The sequence below is a fragment of the Erythrolamprus reginae genome, chromosome Z, assembly GCF_031021105.1.
Source record: "Erythrolamprus reginae isolate rEryReg1 chromosome Z, rEryReg1.hap1, whole genome shotgun sequence".
Classification (NCBI taxonomy): domain Eukaryota; kingdom Metazoa; phylum Chordata; class Lepidosauria; order Squamata; family Dipsadidae; genus Erythrolamprus; species Erythrolamprus reginae.
Genome location: NC_091963.1, coordinates 120,201,301 through 120,222,860, shown reverse-complemented (window position 1 = coordinate 120,222,860; position 21,560 = coordinate 120,201,301). Strand labels below are relative to the sequence as shown.

Genomic DNA, 21,560 nt, shown 5'->3' with positions numbered 1-21,560 from the left:
TGATTGCAAGATACTTTGCCAAACTAATAGTAAGACTTATCCTTGCATGCACCTTTCCTTTATTTGTATTGCAGCTGAATGTATCTGTCTTTCCTTGCTTTGTTAAATTGCGTCATAAATGTTGTTCTGCAAAGGCCAGTGACCTACCAGATTGTTAATTTTCATTCAGCATCAACCGTGCCAAAACCTTTTTTTTCCCTCAGGACTTTGAGATATAATTGTGGGCAAGGACAAAAAGTAGGCAGCATCGTATATAAGTACAGCCTCTTGTTGAAAATCAAGCATCTGTGTTACAGATGAAGAAGTTTAACAACAGATGAGGAAGGTAAGGAAGAAAGAGCGTGCTGAGATTGCAGAACTATAGCATGTCATTCAAATTTTATTGGCTGGGAAACAAAGGCTTCATTTAAGCTTTGAGAAATTGGGTGGAATATGAGAATTACAACTTTTTAATTATTCGTGATTTCTCTTCTCTTTGCCTTCCACAAAACAGAACTTGAATATATCCTGCAATAAATTTGATTCTGATCTACTACTTTCAAGATACCAAGCCTAAATTCTTACCATGCTGGGTCTATACACAGCTGTGCTTGGGCTTTTGATTCTTCTGTCCTTGATGGGCAAATTTTTTTTCCCTTATTTTTGGTTGGATCTGGAAAATTTTATTGGCTACCTGGCCATGGGATATCGATGCCACAAATACATGAAGCGTACTCCCCCTATCACTTTACTAGAAATATTTTTGGCCAGAGTTAAGAAGTACTCAGACAAACCCTTGATTCTCTATGAAGATGAGGTTTATTCCTACAGAGACATTGATAGATACAGCAATCAGATAGCTAGAGTACTAAAGGACTATGTGGGGCTGAAAGAAGAGGACATCGTAGCTGTTTTCCTCAAGACCACCCCTACCTATCTCTCACTTTTTCTCGGCGTAGCAAAGATTGGCTGTACCATGGCATGTATCAATTATAACATACGACTCAAATCTCTAATACATGTGCTGAAATCTTGCAATGCTAAAGTTCTTCTATCAACTCCAGGTGAGAAAATCATGTATGAAATACTTCCATAGAAAAGAGTAATATGGGATTTTTGTTTGTTAATTATTCTTTGGCCTTAGATATTTAAATACTATACAGTGGTACCTCGTGATATGAACCCCTTGTCATATGAACTTTTCGAGATACGAACCCAGGGTTCAGAATTTTTTTGCCTCTTCTTACGAACTTTTTTCACCTTACGAACCTGCCGCCGCCACTGGGATGCCCCGCCTCCAAACTTTCATTGCAAGCCAAGTGCCAGTTTTTGCGATCCTGGGATCCCCTAAGTAAATGATATAGTTAAGAAAGTTTAGAGTTTAAAAAAATATTGAGGGGGTGAATCTGCGTATGGCGCAGACGTTTTTAGGTGATATGACATTATGTATAAAAATGATAAAGGGTGTATATGTATAATATAGTAAATGTATTCTTGTGCATAAAGGAAGAGAATGTAAGAATTGGTATAAAAGCTACCCTGTTTCTCCGATAGTAAGGCACCCCCGACTGTAAGACGTATCGGGGGTTTCAGGGGGGTCGGCTAATATAAGCCGTACCCCGAAAGTAAGACATATGTCTTACTTTCGGGGAAACACAGGGGTATTGCCGCCTCCCTCTCATCTAGCTGCGCGCCGCCTCCTGCCCACGTCCGCACCGTCCCCCTCTCCATACGTCGCCGCGTCTGCCACCTCCCTCTGATCTTAATGAGCGCCGCCTCCTGCCCACTTCCGCGCCGCCCCCTCCATACGTCACCGCGTCTGCCGCCTCCGTCTGATCCAAATGAGCGCCGCCTCCTGCCCATGCCTGCGCCGTCCCCCTCTCCATACGTCGCCGCGTCTGCCACCTCCCTCTGATCTTAATGAGCGCCACCTCCTGCCCACTTCCGCACCGCCCCCTCCATACGTCACCGCGTCTGCCGCCTCCGTCTGATCCAAATGAGCGCCGCCTCCTGCCCACGCCTGCGCCGTCCCCCTCTCCATACGTCGCCGCGTCTGCCACCTCCCTCTGATCTTAATGAGCGCCGCCTCCTGCCCACTTCCGCGCCGCCCCCCCTCCATACGTCACCGCGTCTAAATGTTAATTTTATGGTTAAAACAAAAAATTCGACAATTTTTTTCCAATATAAGACATACCCTGAAAGTAAGACATAGTGGGGCTTTTGGGGATAAAAAGAAAGTAAGACACTGTCTTAGTTTCGGGGAAACACGGTAGTAAGTATTTGTATTGATATGTTATATCGTATATAATCTATTGATTTAAAGATGGATAAAGAGAGATAGGATATAAAATCTTTTCCGAATTGGATTACAATTTAGTTGGTTTTGGAATTGTTTTATGAATTAGTTTTGATTCAATTTTGAACGTTCAATGAGATAGGCTTATTACTTTCATAATATCTACGGAGAGGGGCGGCATACAAATCTAATAAATAAATAAATAAATAAATAAATAAATAAATAAATAAATAAATAAAATATAAAAGTTCGATATTTTTTTGCTAAAACCCATTTGTATCAGTTATCCCATATTTTATAGTATTCTGTTTTGAATTTCCATTGCTATTTTGGACATCTCCGCGCATTCCATAATTTTGGTGATAACTACCAGTAGTGATGGGGTTTTTTCTTGTTTCCAAAAGAGGGCAAATGAAATTCTTGCTGCAGTCAAAATTTGTAAGATAAGATATTTTTGTGTTTGCATAAGGTTTTGCCTGAATGTACCGAGAAGATATATTTCAGGTTTGAATAGTAAATTCATTGACATGACTTGGTCTATTAAGTTTTTAATGCTTGTCCAATATTTTTTTGCATATATGCAGGTCCGCCGTGCATGGTAGTATGTTCCAGGTTTTATTTTGCATTCCCAGCAATTAGGGGGAAAATTGGGGAACATTTTAGATAATCTTGCTGGAGGCAGATGCCATCGGTAAAACATTTTAAATTGATTTTCTTTGTAGGACATTGCTGTAGTAATCTTATAATTTATTGTCCCTGTTTTCTCCCGTTCGGTTAAATTAATCGTGTGGCCAAAGTTTTGAGCCCAGGCTATCATGCATCCTTTGACTTGCTCTTCACAGTTTTCCTGCGTTAATAAATAATTATATAATTTGAAAATCATTTTTGGTAATGGGCCGAAAAAAATTGTGTCTATTACATTATCGTTTTGGAATCCAAATTGTTTTTTATGTTCATTATATTTTTATTTAATTTGTAAATATAATAGCCAATCCATATTTATCCCTCTATCTAGTAATTGTTGTTTTGGTATGAGAAGATCACTTTTGTCTAATAATTGGTGATATCTTAGTATTTTGGTATGAGAAAAAAGATTAGGAAAGGTAAATAATTCGTTTGGGGATAGTCATTTAGGTATTGAGGTGTAGTAGTTCTTCTTAATCGAATACCAAATTTTTATTAAAGTTTTTCGGAGATAATGGTTTTTAAAGTATTTAGGTATTTTATGGTAATCCCTTGTTAAAAATGCATGCCACCCAGCAAGAAGATTGAAGCCTTCTAAAGTTAAGAGTCTTGTATTTTTAAGAATGACCCAGTCTCTTATCATTGTTAGAATTGTAGCCTGATAGTATGTATGAAAACTGGGGAATCCGAGGCCACCTTTGATTCTGTGGTCCTGAAGATTTTTCAATTTTATTCTGGCCTTTTTTTTGGCCCAGATAAATTTCCTTAATTCTTTATGTAATGAATCAAAGAATGATTTGTTCAAATTTGTTGGGGCTACTTGAAAGAGGCATAGGAATCTTGGAAGAATATTAGATTTAATGACAAACATTTTCCCCATAAGGGATAGTTTCAATTTAGACCATCTGGACAGATCTTTTTGAACCTCTTTGAGCAATTGATAATAATTGTCTTTTTTTATGGTGCTATAATTTGAGGTCATCCATATGCCCAAATATTTATTTTTTTTAACAACTTTTATGTTAATTAAATTTTCAAAAAATACTACTTGTATTGTTGTCATGTTTTTAGTTAGAATCTGAGTTTTTGTCTTATTGATTTTTAGACCGGATATTTCTCCAAATTTATCTATTTCGTTAAACAGAATGGGAGCAGTTTGTATTGGGTCCTGTGCTATAAATACAACATCATCCGCAAAGGCCTGCAGTTTATATTGTCCTTTTTAATGGTAATGCCTTGGATTAGAGCAGCGGTCCCCAAACTATGGCCCGGGGGCTGGATGCGGCCCGCTGAGGCAATTTATCCGGCCCACAGCAGCACACGAGATTTTACATGGAGCCAGGCATTGGAGTTGGGGGCGGGGAGCGATGAAAGTGCGAGGCTGGCTAAAGTTTTTCTTTTTTTGAATGGAGAAGGTTTTTCTTATTCTGAATGTTGCGCATGCGTGCGCACTCCCCATCCCCTTGTGGTCTGGCAGGGGGATGGGGGCGGAGAGGCCACAACCGAGAGGCAAGGCACATGCCCATTTGCAGTGGCGGGGGCGTCTGCGGCTCCCTTTCCTTCTCCCGCCGGCAGCCATCGCTGCAGGTTTCTTGGGTGGGAGCTGCCACTCTGTCTGGGCAGCCCAGCCAGTCGGCCGTAGAAAGTGCAGAGATTTTAGAAAGTGGCAGAACCCGCCCAAGGAACTTGCGGCGACTGCTGCTGGCTTGGCTGGAGGTGACGGCGGTGGGTGAAAGAAAGAGCCATGCCCACACCCGCCCACCGCAAATGCTGGTGCCGAGATTCCCCACTCCACGCCAAGCGGGCTGGCTGGTGGATGGGGTGGAGAGGCCACAACCGAGATGCTTGGCACATGCCCATCTGCTGCGGCCGTGGCTCCCTTTCCTTCTCCCACCTATATCTACCGCCAGTGGCCGTCACTGCAGGTTCCTTGGGTGGGAGCTGCCACTCCCTCTGGGCAGCCCAGCCAAGCAACCGTAGAAAGCGCAGAGATTATTGCACTTTCTACGGCCACCTGGCTGGGCTGCCTGGAGGGAAGTGGTAGCGCCCGCCCGAGAAACCTGCAGCGCCAGCCGCCGACTTGGCGGGAGGCGCCAGCAGTAGACATAGGCAGTGGGAGAAGGGAGACGTGGCTGCCCCCACCCCTGCCCATTGCAGATGTGCTGGTGCCATGTCTCCCTGGCCCCCAGCCTCCACAGAGAGGTAAGGAAGAGAGAAAGAGAGAACGAGAGAGAGAGAGAGAAAGAGAGTGTGCGTGAGAGAGATCAACAGACAGAGAGTGAGATAGAAAGGAGAGAGAAAGTGAAAAAAAGAGAGAGCAAGAGAGGGGGAGATAAATAGAGATAGCAAGAGAGAGAACAAGAGAGAGAAGGAAAGCAAGAGAGAAAGAGTGAGAGAAAGAAAAATATCAAGTGAGAAGGACAGAGAGAAAGAAAGAGAGAGAGAGGGGCAGAGAGAGAGAGAGGGACAGAGAGAGAGAGAGAAAAAAGAAAGAAAGGGAGAGATAGAGAGGGAGAGAGGAAGAGGGAGAGATAGTGAGTGAGAGAGAGAAAAAAATCAAGTGAGAGGGACAGAGAGAAAGAGAGAGAAAGAGATAGTGAGAGAGCGAGAGCGAGAAAGAAAACAAGAGAAAGAGTGAGAGAGAGGGACAGAGAGAGAAAGAAAGGGAGAGACAGAGAGGGAGAGAGGGAGAGGGAGAGATAGAGTAAGTGTGAGAGAGGAAGAAATAGAGAGAGAGAAAGAAAGAAAGCAAGAGAGAGAAAGAGGGACAGAGAAAGAAAGCAAGAGAGAGAGAAAGAAAGAAAGAAAGAGGGAGAGATAGAGAGAGAGAAAGGAAGAGGGAGAGATAGAAAGAGAATGAGTGAGAGAGAAAGAAAGCAAGAGAGAGAACGAGGGACAGCGAGAAAGAGAGAGAAAGAAAGGAATAGAGAGGGAGAGAGAAAGGAAGAGGGAGAGATACAAAGAAAGTGAGTGAGAGAGAAAGAAAGTGAGAGAGTGAGAGAGAAAGAAAGAGAGAGAGAGAAAAAGGAGAGGAAGGAAGAGAGAGAGAAAGAAAGAGAAAACTCAGCAAGGAGTTGGGAACTTGCTCTACTTCACCTCCTCTCCTCCCTCAAGGCGGCGGCATTAAGAAAACCGCAGGGTTTTTTTTATAGTCCGGCCCTCCAACAGTCTGAGGGACAGTGAACTGGCCCCCTGTGTAAAAAGTTTGGGGACCCCTGGATTAGAGTATTATTTCTTATGCTTTTCAAAAATGTTTCTATCGCCAGGATAAAAATAAGAGGAGCTAATGGGCATCCCTGACGTACCCCTTTTGTTATGCATATTTTTTTCTGTGATATCATTGTTGAAAAGGAATTTAGCTGATTGGTTTGTATAAATAGCTTTAATTAAATTGTAAAATTTGGGGCCAAAATTCATATACTCAATTTGATTTATGAAATAATGCCACTGAAGACTATCGAATGCCCTTTTAAAGTCCATAAATATTAATGTGACTGGTTTGTCGTAATGTTTGTCGTACTATTCGATAGTGTTCAGTATTATTCTAGTATTTGTTGCTATATTCCTTAATGGAAGAAATCCATTTTGATCCGAATGAATAATGTTGTTTAATATTTTCTTTAATCGGTCTGCAATTATTGATGTGAATATTTTGTAGTCTGTATTAAGTAGTGCTATGGGTCTGTAATTTTCTACATGGTGCTTATTTTGAGTATCTTTAGGGATAAGCATTATATATACTTTGGACCATGAAGTAGGAAGTTTTGCGTTGGTAAGTGCATTGTTGTAAATATCTAGCAGTATAGGTATAATTATGTCTAAATGTTGTTTGTAAAATTCGGATGGAATTCCATCAGGACCTGGAGTTTTATTGTTTTTTTGCTTGGCTATTGCAATTTCAATTTCTGTAGTGGTGATTAACTTATTTAAGGAAGATCTTTGATCGTCATTTATTAGTGTTTTTTGTTCATTTTGTTGTAGATATTTCGATAGTAGATCACCATCTACAGTTGAAGTTTTATAAAGGTGTTGATAGAAGTCCTGAATTATTTATTTCTTGTCCGAATTGGTTGTTTTTAAATGTCCAGAGGTGTCAGTTAAGGTATCTATATTCCTATCAAGCTTTTGGTGAGCCAGTTTAAGAGCTAGCCATCGGCCTGATTTATTAGCAGATTTGAAGTGAGTTTGTTTTTCTGTTTTTATTTTTTGTGTAATTTGCTGTTGGGTTGTTAAATTTATTTCACGTTTAATTGTTTTTATTTCAAGTAGAGTTGCATTATTTTTGGGATCATTGTGTAGTGTTTTTTCGGCGAGTCGTAGGGATGCATTTAGTTTTTGTAATTGAGCATACTTTTCTTTTGTTTTCTTTGTGGAATAAGAGATATAAATGCCACGAATATAAGCTTTAGTGGCATCCCATGCTATTTGGTTGGATGTCTCGCCATTGAAATTAATTTCAAAAAATGGAGGAAGATCATTTTGTATTTTATCTTGGAATTCTTGTTGATTAATAATTGTTTGGTTCATGGACCATCTATGAAAGGTTTTATAACTAGTATCTTTGAATGTTAACAATAAGGGGTTATGATCTGCCCAGATTGCATTTAATATTTGTATATCTATAATTTCGTTTATAATTTCAAGATTAAACCAAGCCATGTCAATACGAGAACAAGTTTTATGAGGAGGAGAAAAGAAGGTATATTGTATGGTGTCTGGGTAATAATATCTCCATATGTCCTTCAGGGCAAATTCATATATTATTTGGTTAAACGTCGAAGGTAGAGTATTGCGAGAGTGGCCTTTATAGTCTTTAATCTTATCAACTATTGCATTGAAGTCTCCAATTATTAAAAAATTGGTCGGATTCAATTCTAATATTTTTTTATGCAAATTGTTAAAATAAGTAGATTGTTTAGTAGATGGGGCATATATTGTTATTATAGTTATTTTTTTGTTTTGTAATTTTAGTTGAACTATCAATAACTGGCCATTTCCATCAGCATACAATAATTTAGGGGAATAAATTTTTTTAACATATAGAGCTATACCTCTCTTTTTTCAGCTGCAGAAGTACAGAACAGTTCAAATTTGGGAAAATGTAATAAGGTAGTCTCATATTTTTTGATAAGGGTTTCTTGTAAAGATATTATATTATATGTTCGGACAATTTGTGAAATACTTTCAATCTCTTTTTATGCGAGTTTAAACCGTTTATGTTGGTAGAAAATAATGTAATTTTGTTTTGTCCATTGTTGGAGTATGGATTCCTTTGATTTCTCTCTTCGAGCTTCGATCCTTGCCCGAGTAATTGGTCCTTGTCCGGAGTATTCGCCATCTAATTTTTTGACTTTTCTGTCTTTATCTAGCAGGTTATCATCGGAACTCAGTTCTTCAGTTGAAAGTATCTCTCTGCTATTGGTTTCTTTCAGTTTGGTCTGTTGAGGTGTTTTCAGAATATGATCATAAAATTCTTTAGCTTCTTCTGGTGAGGTAATTTTATATTTCTTATCAATAAGGGAAATCATCATACATTCGGTTATGAGCCATCTAAATTGTATGCTATTTTTGTTTAATTTACTTGCTAATGTTTGGTACGGCTTCCGTTTCTCTCTCACCCGTCTTGGAATTTGGCGTAAAACCACAATATTTCTACCTTGGTACATCGTTGAGTTCTCCTTGGACATGTTGTAAACTTCATCCCTAATTGTTCTTTTGAGAAATCGAATATATACTTCTCTCAGGAGCCTGTGTCTTCTTGCATAAGAGGTAGAAATTCAGTACACTTCGTCTATTTGGTTGATCATTTCTTGGGTGGTTTTACCGGTAATGTTTGCAAGTATTTCTGCCATTGTGCTGGGGAGATCCTGTTGTTCTGATTCAGTTATACAGTATTCTGAAAATGAAGAAAAAAACCTGATTTTTCTAATTCGAGATTTATGAGGGATTCTTCTAAGGATTTATTAATGCACTCTGCTCTGGCTTCAGAGAATTGTAGTCTGGTATCCATTCTGTCAGTGGTTTCTTCCACATTTGTTATTCTTTGAGAGTTTTGGGTTATGGTTCCTTGAACGCCTTCTATCCAGTCATCTAATTTCCCCATACGTTCATCAAGGTGACCGGCATGATCTTGAATTTTTTTGATATCTTCCTTCATTACTCCCATTGTTCCTCTCAAAGATTCTATCTATTGAATCTTGCATTTTAATCATCATTTCAAAGAGGGAGTTTAATGTTATCGTTGGAGTCACCTGGGAAGATTGTGCAGCAGTTGCTTTGTCTGTTGAAATAGACTCTGCAGGGTGTTGTTGAGCGGGTATTGCTGATTGATTAGTATTTTTCTTCCATGATTTTATTAAGGTTGACTGGTTTGGGGTAGACATCTTTGTAGTATTTGTAAGTGAAATGCAGTATAATAGTATAATAAGGTATGTGTAATTGGTCAGAGATAAAAAAATGTAGGTATAAAAATGGAAAATATAGTTAAATAGTGTTAGAGTTAATTGAAAAATTTGATAGTAAAGAATCTTATGTAAGATATATAAGTATATATGATATGTAAAGTATGTCAGGTAGAAAAGGATGTAAAGTGATAAAGAGTTGTTAGTATAAGAATATCAAAAATTTGTAGAACTTAAATCACTATATTACTAATTCATTAAATATCAGTTGATCATAATCAAAATTATTAGTCTATATTGCAATAATTTAATATAAATAAAATGTAAAGATAGTTATAGTTAAAGCAGAGTAAATTGATCAATTGTTACAATAGTTTGCTAAATATTTAAGACTTTATATTAAAATTGTATAGTTATTTAAATAAGTAATTTCATTATCTCTATTTTAACTTAGTTAAAGGTAACAATATCAAAATTTTATCTAAAATGAGTCTATGTTTATCACAATATAACTTAATTTAATTAAGTAAATAGATAAATTAGTTAAATTATATAAATACTTAGATATACTAAATACTAAATACTCAGATATTTGATTTCTGTAATTTCTAATTAATTATATTTCAAGTTAAGAATATATTGGCAATATATACAAGTCAAAAATTCAGTTCAATAAATTCATGTATCAATGAACCAATAAACCAACATTTCAATAAATCAATATATCATATGGAATCTTATACAATGTTCAAAAGATCTGATGGTCCATTGTATTTAGAAATTAATTCTATCCTGTTGGTTTCTAATAATTTCCCAATAGTTGTATATAAAGTTAAACAAAGTTTTATAGATGAGGAGGGTCAGTGTTATATAGTTCAAAGCACTGTAATTTGATCCTTGTAAATAATGTAGATAGTAGTTTGTAAAGTTTGCAGAATATTAATATAATTAATCCTGGGTCCAAGCAAAACATAACAAATTGCAGTTAGAAGTTGTAATCATAAGTGTTCCAGAGTTTCCAACATGAAGAGCAGGGAAAGAGAAACAGAAGAGAGAGTAGAGAAAGTATCCAAATGTCCAAATATCCAAATGCCGAAAGACCCGCAAATGTGGGATTGAAAGGAAAAAAAACCAAAAATATTTCCAACAATTAATAAATAGTTGATAGACAATGGAAAACAGTCGTCAATAAATGCAAAGTACAAGGAGGAAGGGAAGACAAAAAAAGGTAAGTAGGTATAGGTATTCTGGTTGTTTTGTAGCTGTAAACTACTTATTCCTTCCAAATTGATCAAGATGTTATTCCAAAGGCAAAGAAAAAGAGGTTTTCCTTTCTGGGATTAGAACCTTCTCTTACCTTCTGACATGTTCTTATAACTTTCTCCTTTGCGATTCTCAAACAAAATCCATAGAAGCGAGATGAAAAGGAAGTGAAAGCGAAGCCAAGATCATGCAGAAATGTGCTGTTTTAATCCTTCGGTTAATTACTGCAGTCATCATCGCCATATTGCTGTCAGTAGGATTCAGATCGAAATCGCTGCCTCTTAGTCTTTTAAGATGTAAAAAAAGGGTGGACATAGCAGTTCTTGCAAAGGGAATTACTCACAATTTCACAATTTCCCAAAACCATCCAGAGTCTTTCAAATAGCAATCCCAGAGTATACTTGTCGTTTCCGCGGCTTCCTAAAATAGAGCAGAAGCGTTGCGTTTCCGGGTTAAGCAAAAAGGCCGATCTCTTCAGATGATGATCAGGGGGGTTTCCCCACTCCCCAGGGGGTCCGCCGACCACCCCCGGGTGCGCTGGAGTTCCCCCTCAAAGACCTTGGGCTCTACGGGTCCGTGGTCACCCGTTCAGGCTATCGTCGCTCTTGAAAGGCTGAATGAAACACGGAAGATCAGGAAACACACAGCACCAACGCAATGTCACAACCGGAAATCCAGAAGAACAACCCTTAATAGACCTAGATAGTGGGAAAGAAGGAACATCCAAAGGTAAAGAACAGGAAGAAGAAAGAATGCTCACGAGAGCACAGAAGGAAAATAGAATAAATAGAAGGCAAATACGAAACTAAGTGGGTATGGAACCAATGGCTACTCTCAATTAATGTAAATGGTTTAAATTCATATGTCAAAAGAAAGCGAATATTTAACAAATTACAAGAACAAAACTTGAATATTATTTGTTTACAAGAAGTGCACATCCCACAAGAAAATGAAAAACAATTAGAAAATAAGAAATTAGGAAGAGTATTTACAGCCTTATCACATAATTTAAAAAAGAGGGATTGCGGTATATGTGAAAAAAGAACTAGATCCCAAAAAATATATGCTGACAAAAAAGGAAGAATCTTAATAATCTCAGTTTTAATTTTCAATGTACAAGTTACACTAGTAGTTATATATGCACCAAATAAATATCTTAAAGCCTTTTTTTATAAATTACATCAGAAATTAGTAGAATTGGAAGTTGAAGATATTTGTGTTATCGGGGATTTTAATGGTATAATTGATGCTATTAAAGATTATACAAGTGTTAATAAAAAATTATACAAAAAAAGAAAAGTGCTTCCGAAAACATTCCACCAAATTTGTGAAGAATTAAGTTTGAGAGATTGTTGGAGAATAAGAAATAAAAATAAGAGAGAATATACATTTTATTCTAATGCCCACCAAAGTTGGTCCAGAATAGATATGGCCTGGGCTAACAGTAAAGTAGGAAATTCAATTAATCAGATCCAAATTGATATAAACGATTGGGCAGATCATAATCCAATAAAAATTCTATGGAAAAGTGAAGGTAGGAAAAATAGAAGATGGATGTTGAACTTGCATTTACTAAAAGATTGGATCAAAAAAGAAATGGAGTTATTTCTTAAAGAAAACAATAATCAAGAAACTTCTTTGCAGAATTTATGGGACACAGCCAAAGCTTACCAGAGAGGATTAACAATAACCTATCCAGAAAAAATAAAGAAAAAATACAATATAAAAACGAATGGATATGTAAATTGTAAAACCTAGAAAAAGAATCCCAGAATGACCCGGGAAACCAAAATATAAGACAACAAATTGTGTTAACTAAACATAAATTAGAATTACTAGATCAAGAAGAGGTAATAAGAAAAATAAGAGCTGTAAAACAAAATCAATTTGAAAATGCAAACAAACCAGGTAGATGGTTATTTTATAAATTGAGGAAAGAAAAGGGAAAAAAATAATTCAACAGTTAATAGATAAGAATAAAATAACACACCATCAACTAGAAAAAAAGAAAGAAATAGCATTAGAATACTATAAAGAATTATATGATAAAGATAATATTAATGAAGAAGATATATTAAAATACTTTATTTAGAAATGCTAAATAAAGAAATAACTAAAGAGTTAGAAAAAGTAATCATGAAATAGAATAATAATAAAACCCCTGGACCAGATGGACTTCCAATTGAATGTTACAAAGCAACACTACATATAACAGGAGACCTATTATTAGAAATTTATAATAATATGTTAAAAGATGCCGTATATCCCCTATCATAGCAAGAAGCCAATATAACATTGATACATAAAGAAGGTACAGATGCAGATCAGATTAAAAATTATAGACCAATATTTTTGTTGAATGTAGATTACAAACTATACATGTCAATTATAGTAGAGAGACTGAAAAAAATATTAAACAAGACAATACATCCAGACCAGAACGGTTTTCTGCCTAACAGACAAATAAGATACAATACTAGAATAACTTTAAATATGTTAGAACACTACAAAAGTCATAGTGATAAATAATTTGCAATGCTATTTCTGGATGCTGAAAAAGCCTTCGACAATTTAAATTGGGACTTCTTTAAAAAATTAATAAAAATTATGGAATTCGGACCAAATTTTGAAAATATGATAAACAAAATATACTCTAAGCAAGAGGCAAGGATCCTAATCAATGGAGATTTGACAGATACATTTGACATTAGGAAGGGAGTGAGACAAGGGTATCCGCTCTCCCCTTTAATCTTTATAATGTCAATAAAAATTTTATTAAATCAAATCAGGGCAAATCCTCAAATACAAGGTACTAAGATTAAAAAAACAAATTTATAAAACACAGGTATTTGCAGATGATCTAGTTTTTTTCCTAGAAGAGCCAACCAATTCAATGTTATACCCATTAAAAGAACTGGAAACATATGGAAATGTAGCTGGTCTTAAAATAAATAGGAATAAAACTAAAATACTAACCAAAAATTGCAAAGTAAAGCTTCTATTCTGGCTCGTTGGAACATATTTTTACAATCCAACCAATCAGGTGTTTACAGTGGGGGGTATCCCACTGACCTTCCACCCAATCAGCTTAAATCTCTGTTGGGAGAATTGGCACTAGGCTTATGGTTGGGGTCACCCACAACATGATGAACTGTATAAAGGGGTCGCAGCATTAGAAAGATTGAGAACCACTGTATTAGATTGTTGCAATTGTTTGGGGTGTGATTAGGAAATATTGGGCATGAGCCATTGCTGTTTACAAAGATGGAGCTGAAGAATGTGTAAAAGAGGTTTGCTTTAACAGCTTCATCATTATATTCTTTCTCATTTGGTCCTTTGATGGGTGGGGTAGATCTCGAATCTTTGAGTCTGTTGTGGAAAATGGAATTTGTGTGCAGAAAGTCTTCTTCTTGATTGATGTGATAGTCTATTATTATTATTATTATTATTATTATTATTATTATTATTATTATTATTATTATTATTATTATTATTATGGGGTATGCCATCCCTCTCTGAAGACTTAATTGGTGGCATAGATTTTTGTAGTGGCTTTTAAAGTTAGCAACGTGGCCAATTTTGTTTTTCTGCCAAAGGGATCTTTTCAGCAACAGAGTGATCAATGACTGTAATGCCCTACCTGATTCTGTGGTTTCTTCCCCAAACCCCAAAAACTTTAACCTTAGATGGTCTACAGTCGATCTCACCCCATTCCTAAGAGGTATGTAAGGAGTGTGCATAACGCGCCATCATGCCTACCATCACTGTCCTTCTGTCAAAATTTACCTGTACATACTTGCTTTTGTTTATGTTTATACCATACCTATTATCTTGTACATATTTTGACAAATAAATAAAAGAAAATAAAAATTTAATTAATGAGCAAGTGATCAGTCCATTGTAGTGCTCTTTTGGACACTAGTATTCAGACAGAAGATTTTTGGGGACAGTGCTGTGAGACAGAAGTCTAGACAGGGTCTTTACCATACTTTGAAGTAAGGAGGTAATTTCCATTGCTATTTAATGAATATCCTAATTTTGGGCCTCTTTGATAAATCTGGATAATACAGAGCTGTGTAATTACACCACACTATTCAGATTTATATTGCTTGCAGGCAGTAATGGGCAGCCAAAATTTTTACTGCCACATTGTGGGTGTGGCTTAATGGTCATGTGACTGGGTAGGAGTGGCTTGCCAGTCATGTGACCAGGTGTGAGTGGTTTGAACGATCATTATTGTTCAAGTGAACTGTTAAGTCCTCGACTTACAACCTTACCAGTGTTGCTTACTGGGGTGACAATTTGCTTTGCGTTTCCCGTGCTCTCCTTCCTGGGTCATCCCCCACCTCAGGCTACGTAGCTAGGTGAACAGGTGCTGCCAGAAGCATAAATGCTGCCAGCACCGCTTTCACCCACGCCTTCTGCTTGCACCTCAGGCGGCAGGTGGCCACATAAGGCAGGAGGGCAGCCGGACAGGAAAGAGGGAAGCTTGTCTGAGGCCAGAAAGGAGGAAAGAGGAAAAAAGCAAAGAGCACAGACGCATCAGCAGCATCAGGGGGAAAAAAGGAGAGATGAGCCGAGACCAGTAATCCAGGAAGTGACAGCCGCTGATCAGCTGGAGCTGCGCACACAGCTTCATGTCTGCCGGTGGAACTGTGCTCCATCCCATCCTGCCTGCTGTCCACCCCTGCTTTCAGGCTCCATATAGATGTTGAAATTAGCATTGTTGATGAGAGAGGGAGGGGGGAGTTAGAGGGAGAGAGATCGATCTTCCATTAATTTGTATTTGTATCTTTTATATTGTTTTAATGCATTTATTAATATTATTATAATTATATACACAATGAGTTTATACATAAGAAATATATACCTTGGAGTTGTGAACAATGAATCAAGGAAGGGTGTGGTTGTAGTTGGAAGCAATCTGATAAATGAAAGTGTTGAATTCTGGTATTGAAGAGTCTGGGGACTTTCATAGTGACAACAACTCTTTATTAAGAATAGTGAGAACTCCAGCAAAAGCCCAGCCGGTGGCTCCTGTTTAAATAGAGAGCTTCGGCTGAGAAGAACCAATCAGCGATTAGTAATCTCCTGTTCAGTAGAGTGGACAGAAAGTTTATTAGCAGCTGAGCCCTATTTAGCAAAGGAGTCAGTTTCTACTTCCACTGTATTTCCACAATGTCTTCGAGTACAGCTGGGTTGAGAAATAAAAGAAGAAAACTGGTCTATGATAATTTTGCAGGATACTCTGCCCAGTTTGTCACAAACTCTAAGCCTCTTCATGTCTCACATTAGACATGACATGGGATATTTCTGTTTCTTTACAGAGTCTGCACTTTGGATCATCTGTTTATTTTTCAATTCTGGCTTTGACAGCATTTGCTCTAATGGCCTGTTCTTGTGCCGCTGGTATTAGTCCTTCTGTCTCCTTTTTGAGTGTTCCACTTGTAAGCCATGACCAGGTGTTTTCTTTATCCACTTTGCCTTCAATCTTCTCCAAGAACTGGCCATGCAATGCTTTGTTCTGCCAACTGTCCATACGACATTGAGTTACATTTTTTCTATACTGGTCCTTAGTTTGCTTCACCTTGAGAAGCTTCCTATTGTTGACCTCCATCAATGCTGACTCTTTGCTCCCCTTCACATAGTCAGCTAATACATGCTTCTCTTCTTCTACTGTCTGCTTCACTTGCAAAAGTCCTCTGCCGCCTATTTTCCTTGGTAAATACAGCCTGTCAACGTCACTGCGGGGGTGTAGTGCATGATGGATCGTCATTCATTTTCTGGTTTTCCTGTCCAGGTTATTATTATTATTATTATTATTATTAATTATTATTATTATTATTATTTATTAAATTAATTAAATTTGCCGCCCATCTCCGTAGAAATTGATAGAAATTTCTCTCCATCACATATGAAAATACACTATTCTCAGTATAACATAGCTCCAAAAGCAATACTCTTTTCATACATTTTTCCTGATTAATTTAAAAGAGTTGTATAAGTACTGTAAGATAATTATCTTATTGTCCGATTTTGAAATTGATAGAATATTAGTTTTCCATGGGTCAATGATATATATGTTCAGCTTGGTTATAATTATATTTCGAATGTAATCTGTAAAGAATTCTTACACATTACAAAGATAAATGTATTCAAGACTTGCAGCAAATGAAATATTGATATGCTGTATATTATTTGTTAACAGCTGGAATAAATATTTTTCAACAAAGAAGCACACAAAAGACATGAAAGTTATTGCAATCATTTTTTTTATTTAAAAAAATTAGAATAATATTCCAGACTGACTCCATTTTCCATTCCTCCTTTCTATTCTTTCTTGCTTTTTTGCTTCCTTGCTAGTCCTAGCACAGATTTATGTATACCATTTCATCCAGTTTCATATAATAAAATAATCAGGACAAATTATACATTTTTGCCTAGGAGTAATTACTGTTTCTAAGAATGCAAAATTAGAGTACTACTCTTTATATTGTCTTTGCAGAAACTGCCATGTTTTTCCTTTGTTCTAGTATTTATGGAAGAGATTTCCAAAAAATTAGCCAGTAAATTCAATCATCTTTTTTTATTTTCCCTTTTCAAGATTTAAAAGATGCCATTGAAGATATACTGCCTATTTTGAATGATGAAGGGATACGTGTTTTCTATCTGAGTGATGATTCCCCAACTGAAGGGGTAGAGCCACTGCTCAAACGGATCAAATTAAGTTCTGCTGAATCAGTGCCCGTTTCCTTCAGAGCCAACGTAACACCTAAATCTACATGTCTATATATTTTCACTTCTGGGACCACAGGTGAGGAGCATGAAAGGTAGAGTGGTTGTTGGGAGACCCAGATGGATAAAATATGCTGTTGATTGGAAAGACTCTTTGCTGATTTCAGCTTGTATGATTGCATGATTTTTATGATATGTGTAGTCTAGATCAGGGTTAAGTAATAAGTAACAAGGTAAGAAGTAATTTTCTTTTGTGTCTGCAAAGCTTCTGGCCCACCTTACATCATCGGGTCATCATCATGTCATCATGTCCACCTGTTCACCTTACAACAACATAATCATCATAATCATCATGTCATCTGATGATGCTGTTGTTGAAAGGAAATTGGCCTGTTGCAAAGCTTTAGTTCATTGATCTGTGCTCCCTCCCTCCTTTTTTTGGAACAATGACTGCTTTTGAAATGTCAAAATCATATAATCCCTATGTCTGGCATGGAGTAAGGCATACAATCATGAAATTGATTTTAAATTACCTTTTCTTGCTTTTTCTCTAAATCCATTGCAATCTTTTATTTCTTATTCTCTTTTCACTTTCTTCCAGGGCTCCCCAAAGCTGCCGTCATTTCCCAGAAGAAAGCACTCATGGGGTCCTATCTGTTTCGCCTGACTGGTGTCAATAACAAGGATATTGTTTATACTCCACTACCTCTGTACCACTCAGCTGGATTCCTTGGGCTTATGGGGAGTGTGGACATGGGTAGGCAAAAAAGACTAGGGAGCCTGGAATACACACAAAGAAACCTTCACCCTCAGAGTGTTATCAAAGACCCAAAGCTCTTATATCAGCTTATACTGTATCTTATATATAGCAGCATCCACAGAGAACATCACAGCTTGCCCCAAATACTATTCCAGCAAGCTAATAATAACTCTGCATGAAGGAGTTAAGAAAAATAGGAGGAAGCAAGCAGGAAGACATAGAGGCTGACACTGTAGGGTCAATTATTTAACAACCTTGATTCAGTAAGGTACAGGTAGTCCTTGACTTAGAACAGTTCATTTAGTGACCATTTAAAACTACAACGGCACTGAAAAAAGTGACTTATGACCATTTTTTAAATATGACCGTTGTAACATCCTCATGATCAATATTCAGATCTTTGGCAACTCATATTTATGACATTTGGGGACATGTGATGGGTAACCTTTTGCAAACTTCTTACAAGCAAAGTCAATACGGAAGCCAGATTCATTCAACAACAGTGCTTCTAACTTAACAATTGCAGTGATTCACTTAACAACTGTGGCATGAAAAGTCAAAAAATGGGGCAACATTTCACTTAGCAGACATTTTGGGCTCAAATTGTAAGTCGAGGACTACTAATACATTTCCAGTATTCTGACATTTAAAAACCCCATAAATATAATCTCACAATAAATATATAAACTTACATAAATATAATCTCACAAGCAGTCCCGGATCCAATCCCAGAAGGTTATTGCTGGGGGTTGGAGAGGAGGAGGAGTTGAAGTTTTTCCTGTTTTAATCATAGGCCACATCAAAGTATACATGAATTTCATGGATTGATAGACATTTTAGCAATATTCATTTTCTATAATTATGTCATTTTCCCACGTCATATTATACAGTATATTATATATTCATTTTCATTATATATTCATTTTCTATAATTGTATCTATTTCCCCACAACAACAACACTGTGAAGTAGGTTGGGCCAAGAGAGAGTAACTAACACAAAGTCACCCAGTTGGGTTTTATGGTTAAGGTCGGACTTGAACTCACAATTTTCCAAATGGAGGGATATGAGAATTATCTCCCTGTTTGTTTGCTAATTTATTTATTAAACTATTTGTTGCCAGTTATTCCTAATAGATAATTCTAGGATGGGTTATAGTATCAGTTTTATGGAACTCCTAGAAGCAACCTTCAACTAAATGAAGAAGCAGAAAACAACTATTAAATCATTGAATAGTAGGTAGACATATTTGGTGGACCAAATATGTATGGATCAAATATTTACTGATCACAGTCATAAATTGTAAAAAATATATAAAACTAAATGATCTATTTCTTGCCAACATCCCAACCTATTTGGATATCTGATTGCAGAAGAATGATATTCACATAAGGAGGAAACCTGCAGAGAAGATGACCTCTTAATTTATATATTTATTTGTCTGACTTATATCTTGATTTTATCCTCTTCAAATACCCTGGAGCCAAATCATTTTAGGCCTTTTTTAAAGTAATTAGGGGATGATGCCATTGAAAAGTTGCAGGGTAGAGCATTTCAGCTCAGTGTTCTAACTTAATGATTACACCAACTTTCTGAATTTTCTCTCTCTGTTTATGTAAGGAGCTACATGTGTTCTGAGGTCTAAGTTCTCTGTTTCTCATTACTGGGATGATTGCAGACGTTATAATGTCACTGTGATCCAGTATGTAGGAGAATTGATGCGCTACTTGTGTAATGCACCAAAGGTAATTGATAAGATGGACTAATACTTCAGAAAATAATATTACAAAAATGATAAGGGACTTTTTGTCAAATTGTATATAGCGGTGTGCAAGCAATACAGATACAAAATCTTGAAAATAACTATGCTTGTATAATATTGTGGAGACCTAGGCCCAGTTTGTCACAAACTCTAAGCCTCTTTATATATTCCTTTCTCCTATATCCATTCCTCTTCCTTCATGTAACCCAATTCCCTCCCCATTTCCTATTTCATGAAAAATTGATAATTATACTTGCAAGCAGCAGGTCATAGAGCAGATATATGTAGCTATACAGATACATATGTATAGATAACTCTATCTATTATAGAGGCAAAAGGAAAAAAAATGTATTATTACTAATCATTCACAGAACAATAGTGTTGTAGCTTTATATGGGAATGTATAGTTTACAGGTAGACTGATGCTATGGTGCAATGGCACTATTGCTTCATATATTCCTCATAAGAAGGGTCTTAGCAGGTTTCACAACACTGAAAAAGGTATTTTTGGAACTGACCCAGATCCAGTGATACCTTGTCTTACAAACTTAATTGGTTCCGGGACGAGGTTCTTAAGGTGAAAAGTTTGTAAGATGAAACAATGTTTCCCATAGGAATCAATGGAAAAGCGATTAATGCATGCAAGCCCAAAATTCACCCCTTTTGCAGCAGAAATGCCCGTTTTTGTGTTGCTACGATCCCCCTGAGGCCACCCTCCATGGGAAGCCCCACCTCCGGACTTCTGTGTTTTTGCGATGCTACAAGGAAATCCCATCAGGGGAATCCCAGCATCGCAAAAACGAGCGCTTCGCTGGCAACGGAAGTCCGGAGGTGGGGTTTCCCAGCGAAGGGAGCATCAGTGAAATCGCAGCATCGCAAAAACACCGAAGTCTTTGAAACCCCACCTCCAGACCTCTGTGTTTTTGCGATGCTGCAATTTCACCAAGGCTCCCCTGATGGGATTCCTCTGCAGCATCACAAAAACACGGAAGTCCAGAGGTGGGGTTTCCCATGGAGGGGAGCCTCAGGGAACTCCTAGCAGTGCAAAAATGGATGCTTCACTGGCAATGGAAGTCCAGAGGTGGGGCATCCCAGCGGCGGTGGTGGGTTTGTAAGGTGAAAATAGTTTGTAAAAAGAGGCAAAAATATCTTAAACCCCGGGTTTGTATCTCGAAAAGTTTGTATGGCGAGGCGTTTGTAAGACGAGGTATCACTGTACATGGAGATAAAACAAAAGTATTCTAAGAAAGATGTCTACGAATTTAAAAATGGCTGTCCGATACCAACAGTTTAGGGTTGCTTAGCTTTGTTTTCGTATGAAGTTTGATTTGAAACTGGCCAGTTCTAAGGCTGAATTAATCTTTTATAGATCTGGCGAATTCTCCTCCAAAAAAGAATTATGGGGAGTTTTCAAAAGCAGAAATAATTGTGTGGAGCTTAATAGATGACAACAATTTTTCTGTTGAGGAGTAGGGAGGGAATAATCATTGTTACAACAGCAGTAAACAACATGTTATCTAGGAATAGTCATTTGGTTATAAATGCTAGAATGTGGTAGTTCCTAATATTTCTGCTAGGCTTCAGTCAACTTTGAACCCCTGATACTTGCTCAGAGATATTATTCAAGTTAATACTAAGGTATTAACTAGAATTTGAAAACCTGCTTTATATATCTACCAGT

The 21,560-nt window shown here is 37.0% G+C and overlaps 1 protein-coding gene across 3 annotated transcripts in view; it reads left to right on the top strand.

Annotated features, from left to right (window-relative positions):
• The first annotated feature begins 255 nt into the window (after positions 1 to 255).
• Positions 256 to 21,560, top strand: part of LOC139153512 (long-chain fatty acid transport protein 2-like) — a 37,870-nt gene continuing 16,565 nt past the window's right edge. For 2 of the 3 annotated variants that reach the window (XR_011556846.1, XM_070727532.1), the window contains exons 1-5: positions 256 to 325; positions 494 to 1,043; positions 17,228 to 17,437; positions 17,960 to 18,115; positions 19,738 to 19,862. Coding sequence is in view for 2 of the 3 variants with exons in the window: in XM_070727532.1 (XP_070583633.1) it covers positions 566 to 1,043; positions 17,228 to 17,437; positions 17,960 to 18,115; positions 19,738 to 19,862 (969 nt within the window). In the remaining variant the exon portion in view is untranslated. Of the gene's footprint in view, positions 326 to 493; positions 1,044 to 4,607; positions 5,162 to 17,227; positions 17,438 to 17,959; positions 18,116 to 19,737; positions 19,863 to 21,560 lie in introns of those variants that run through there. The other variant, XM_070727533.1, reaches the window with a different exon arrangement.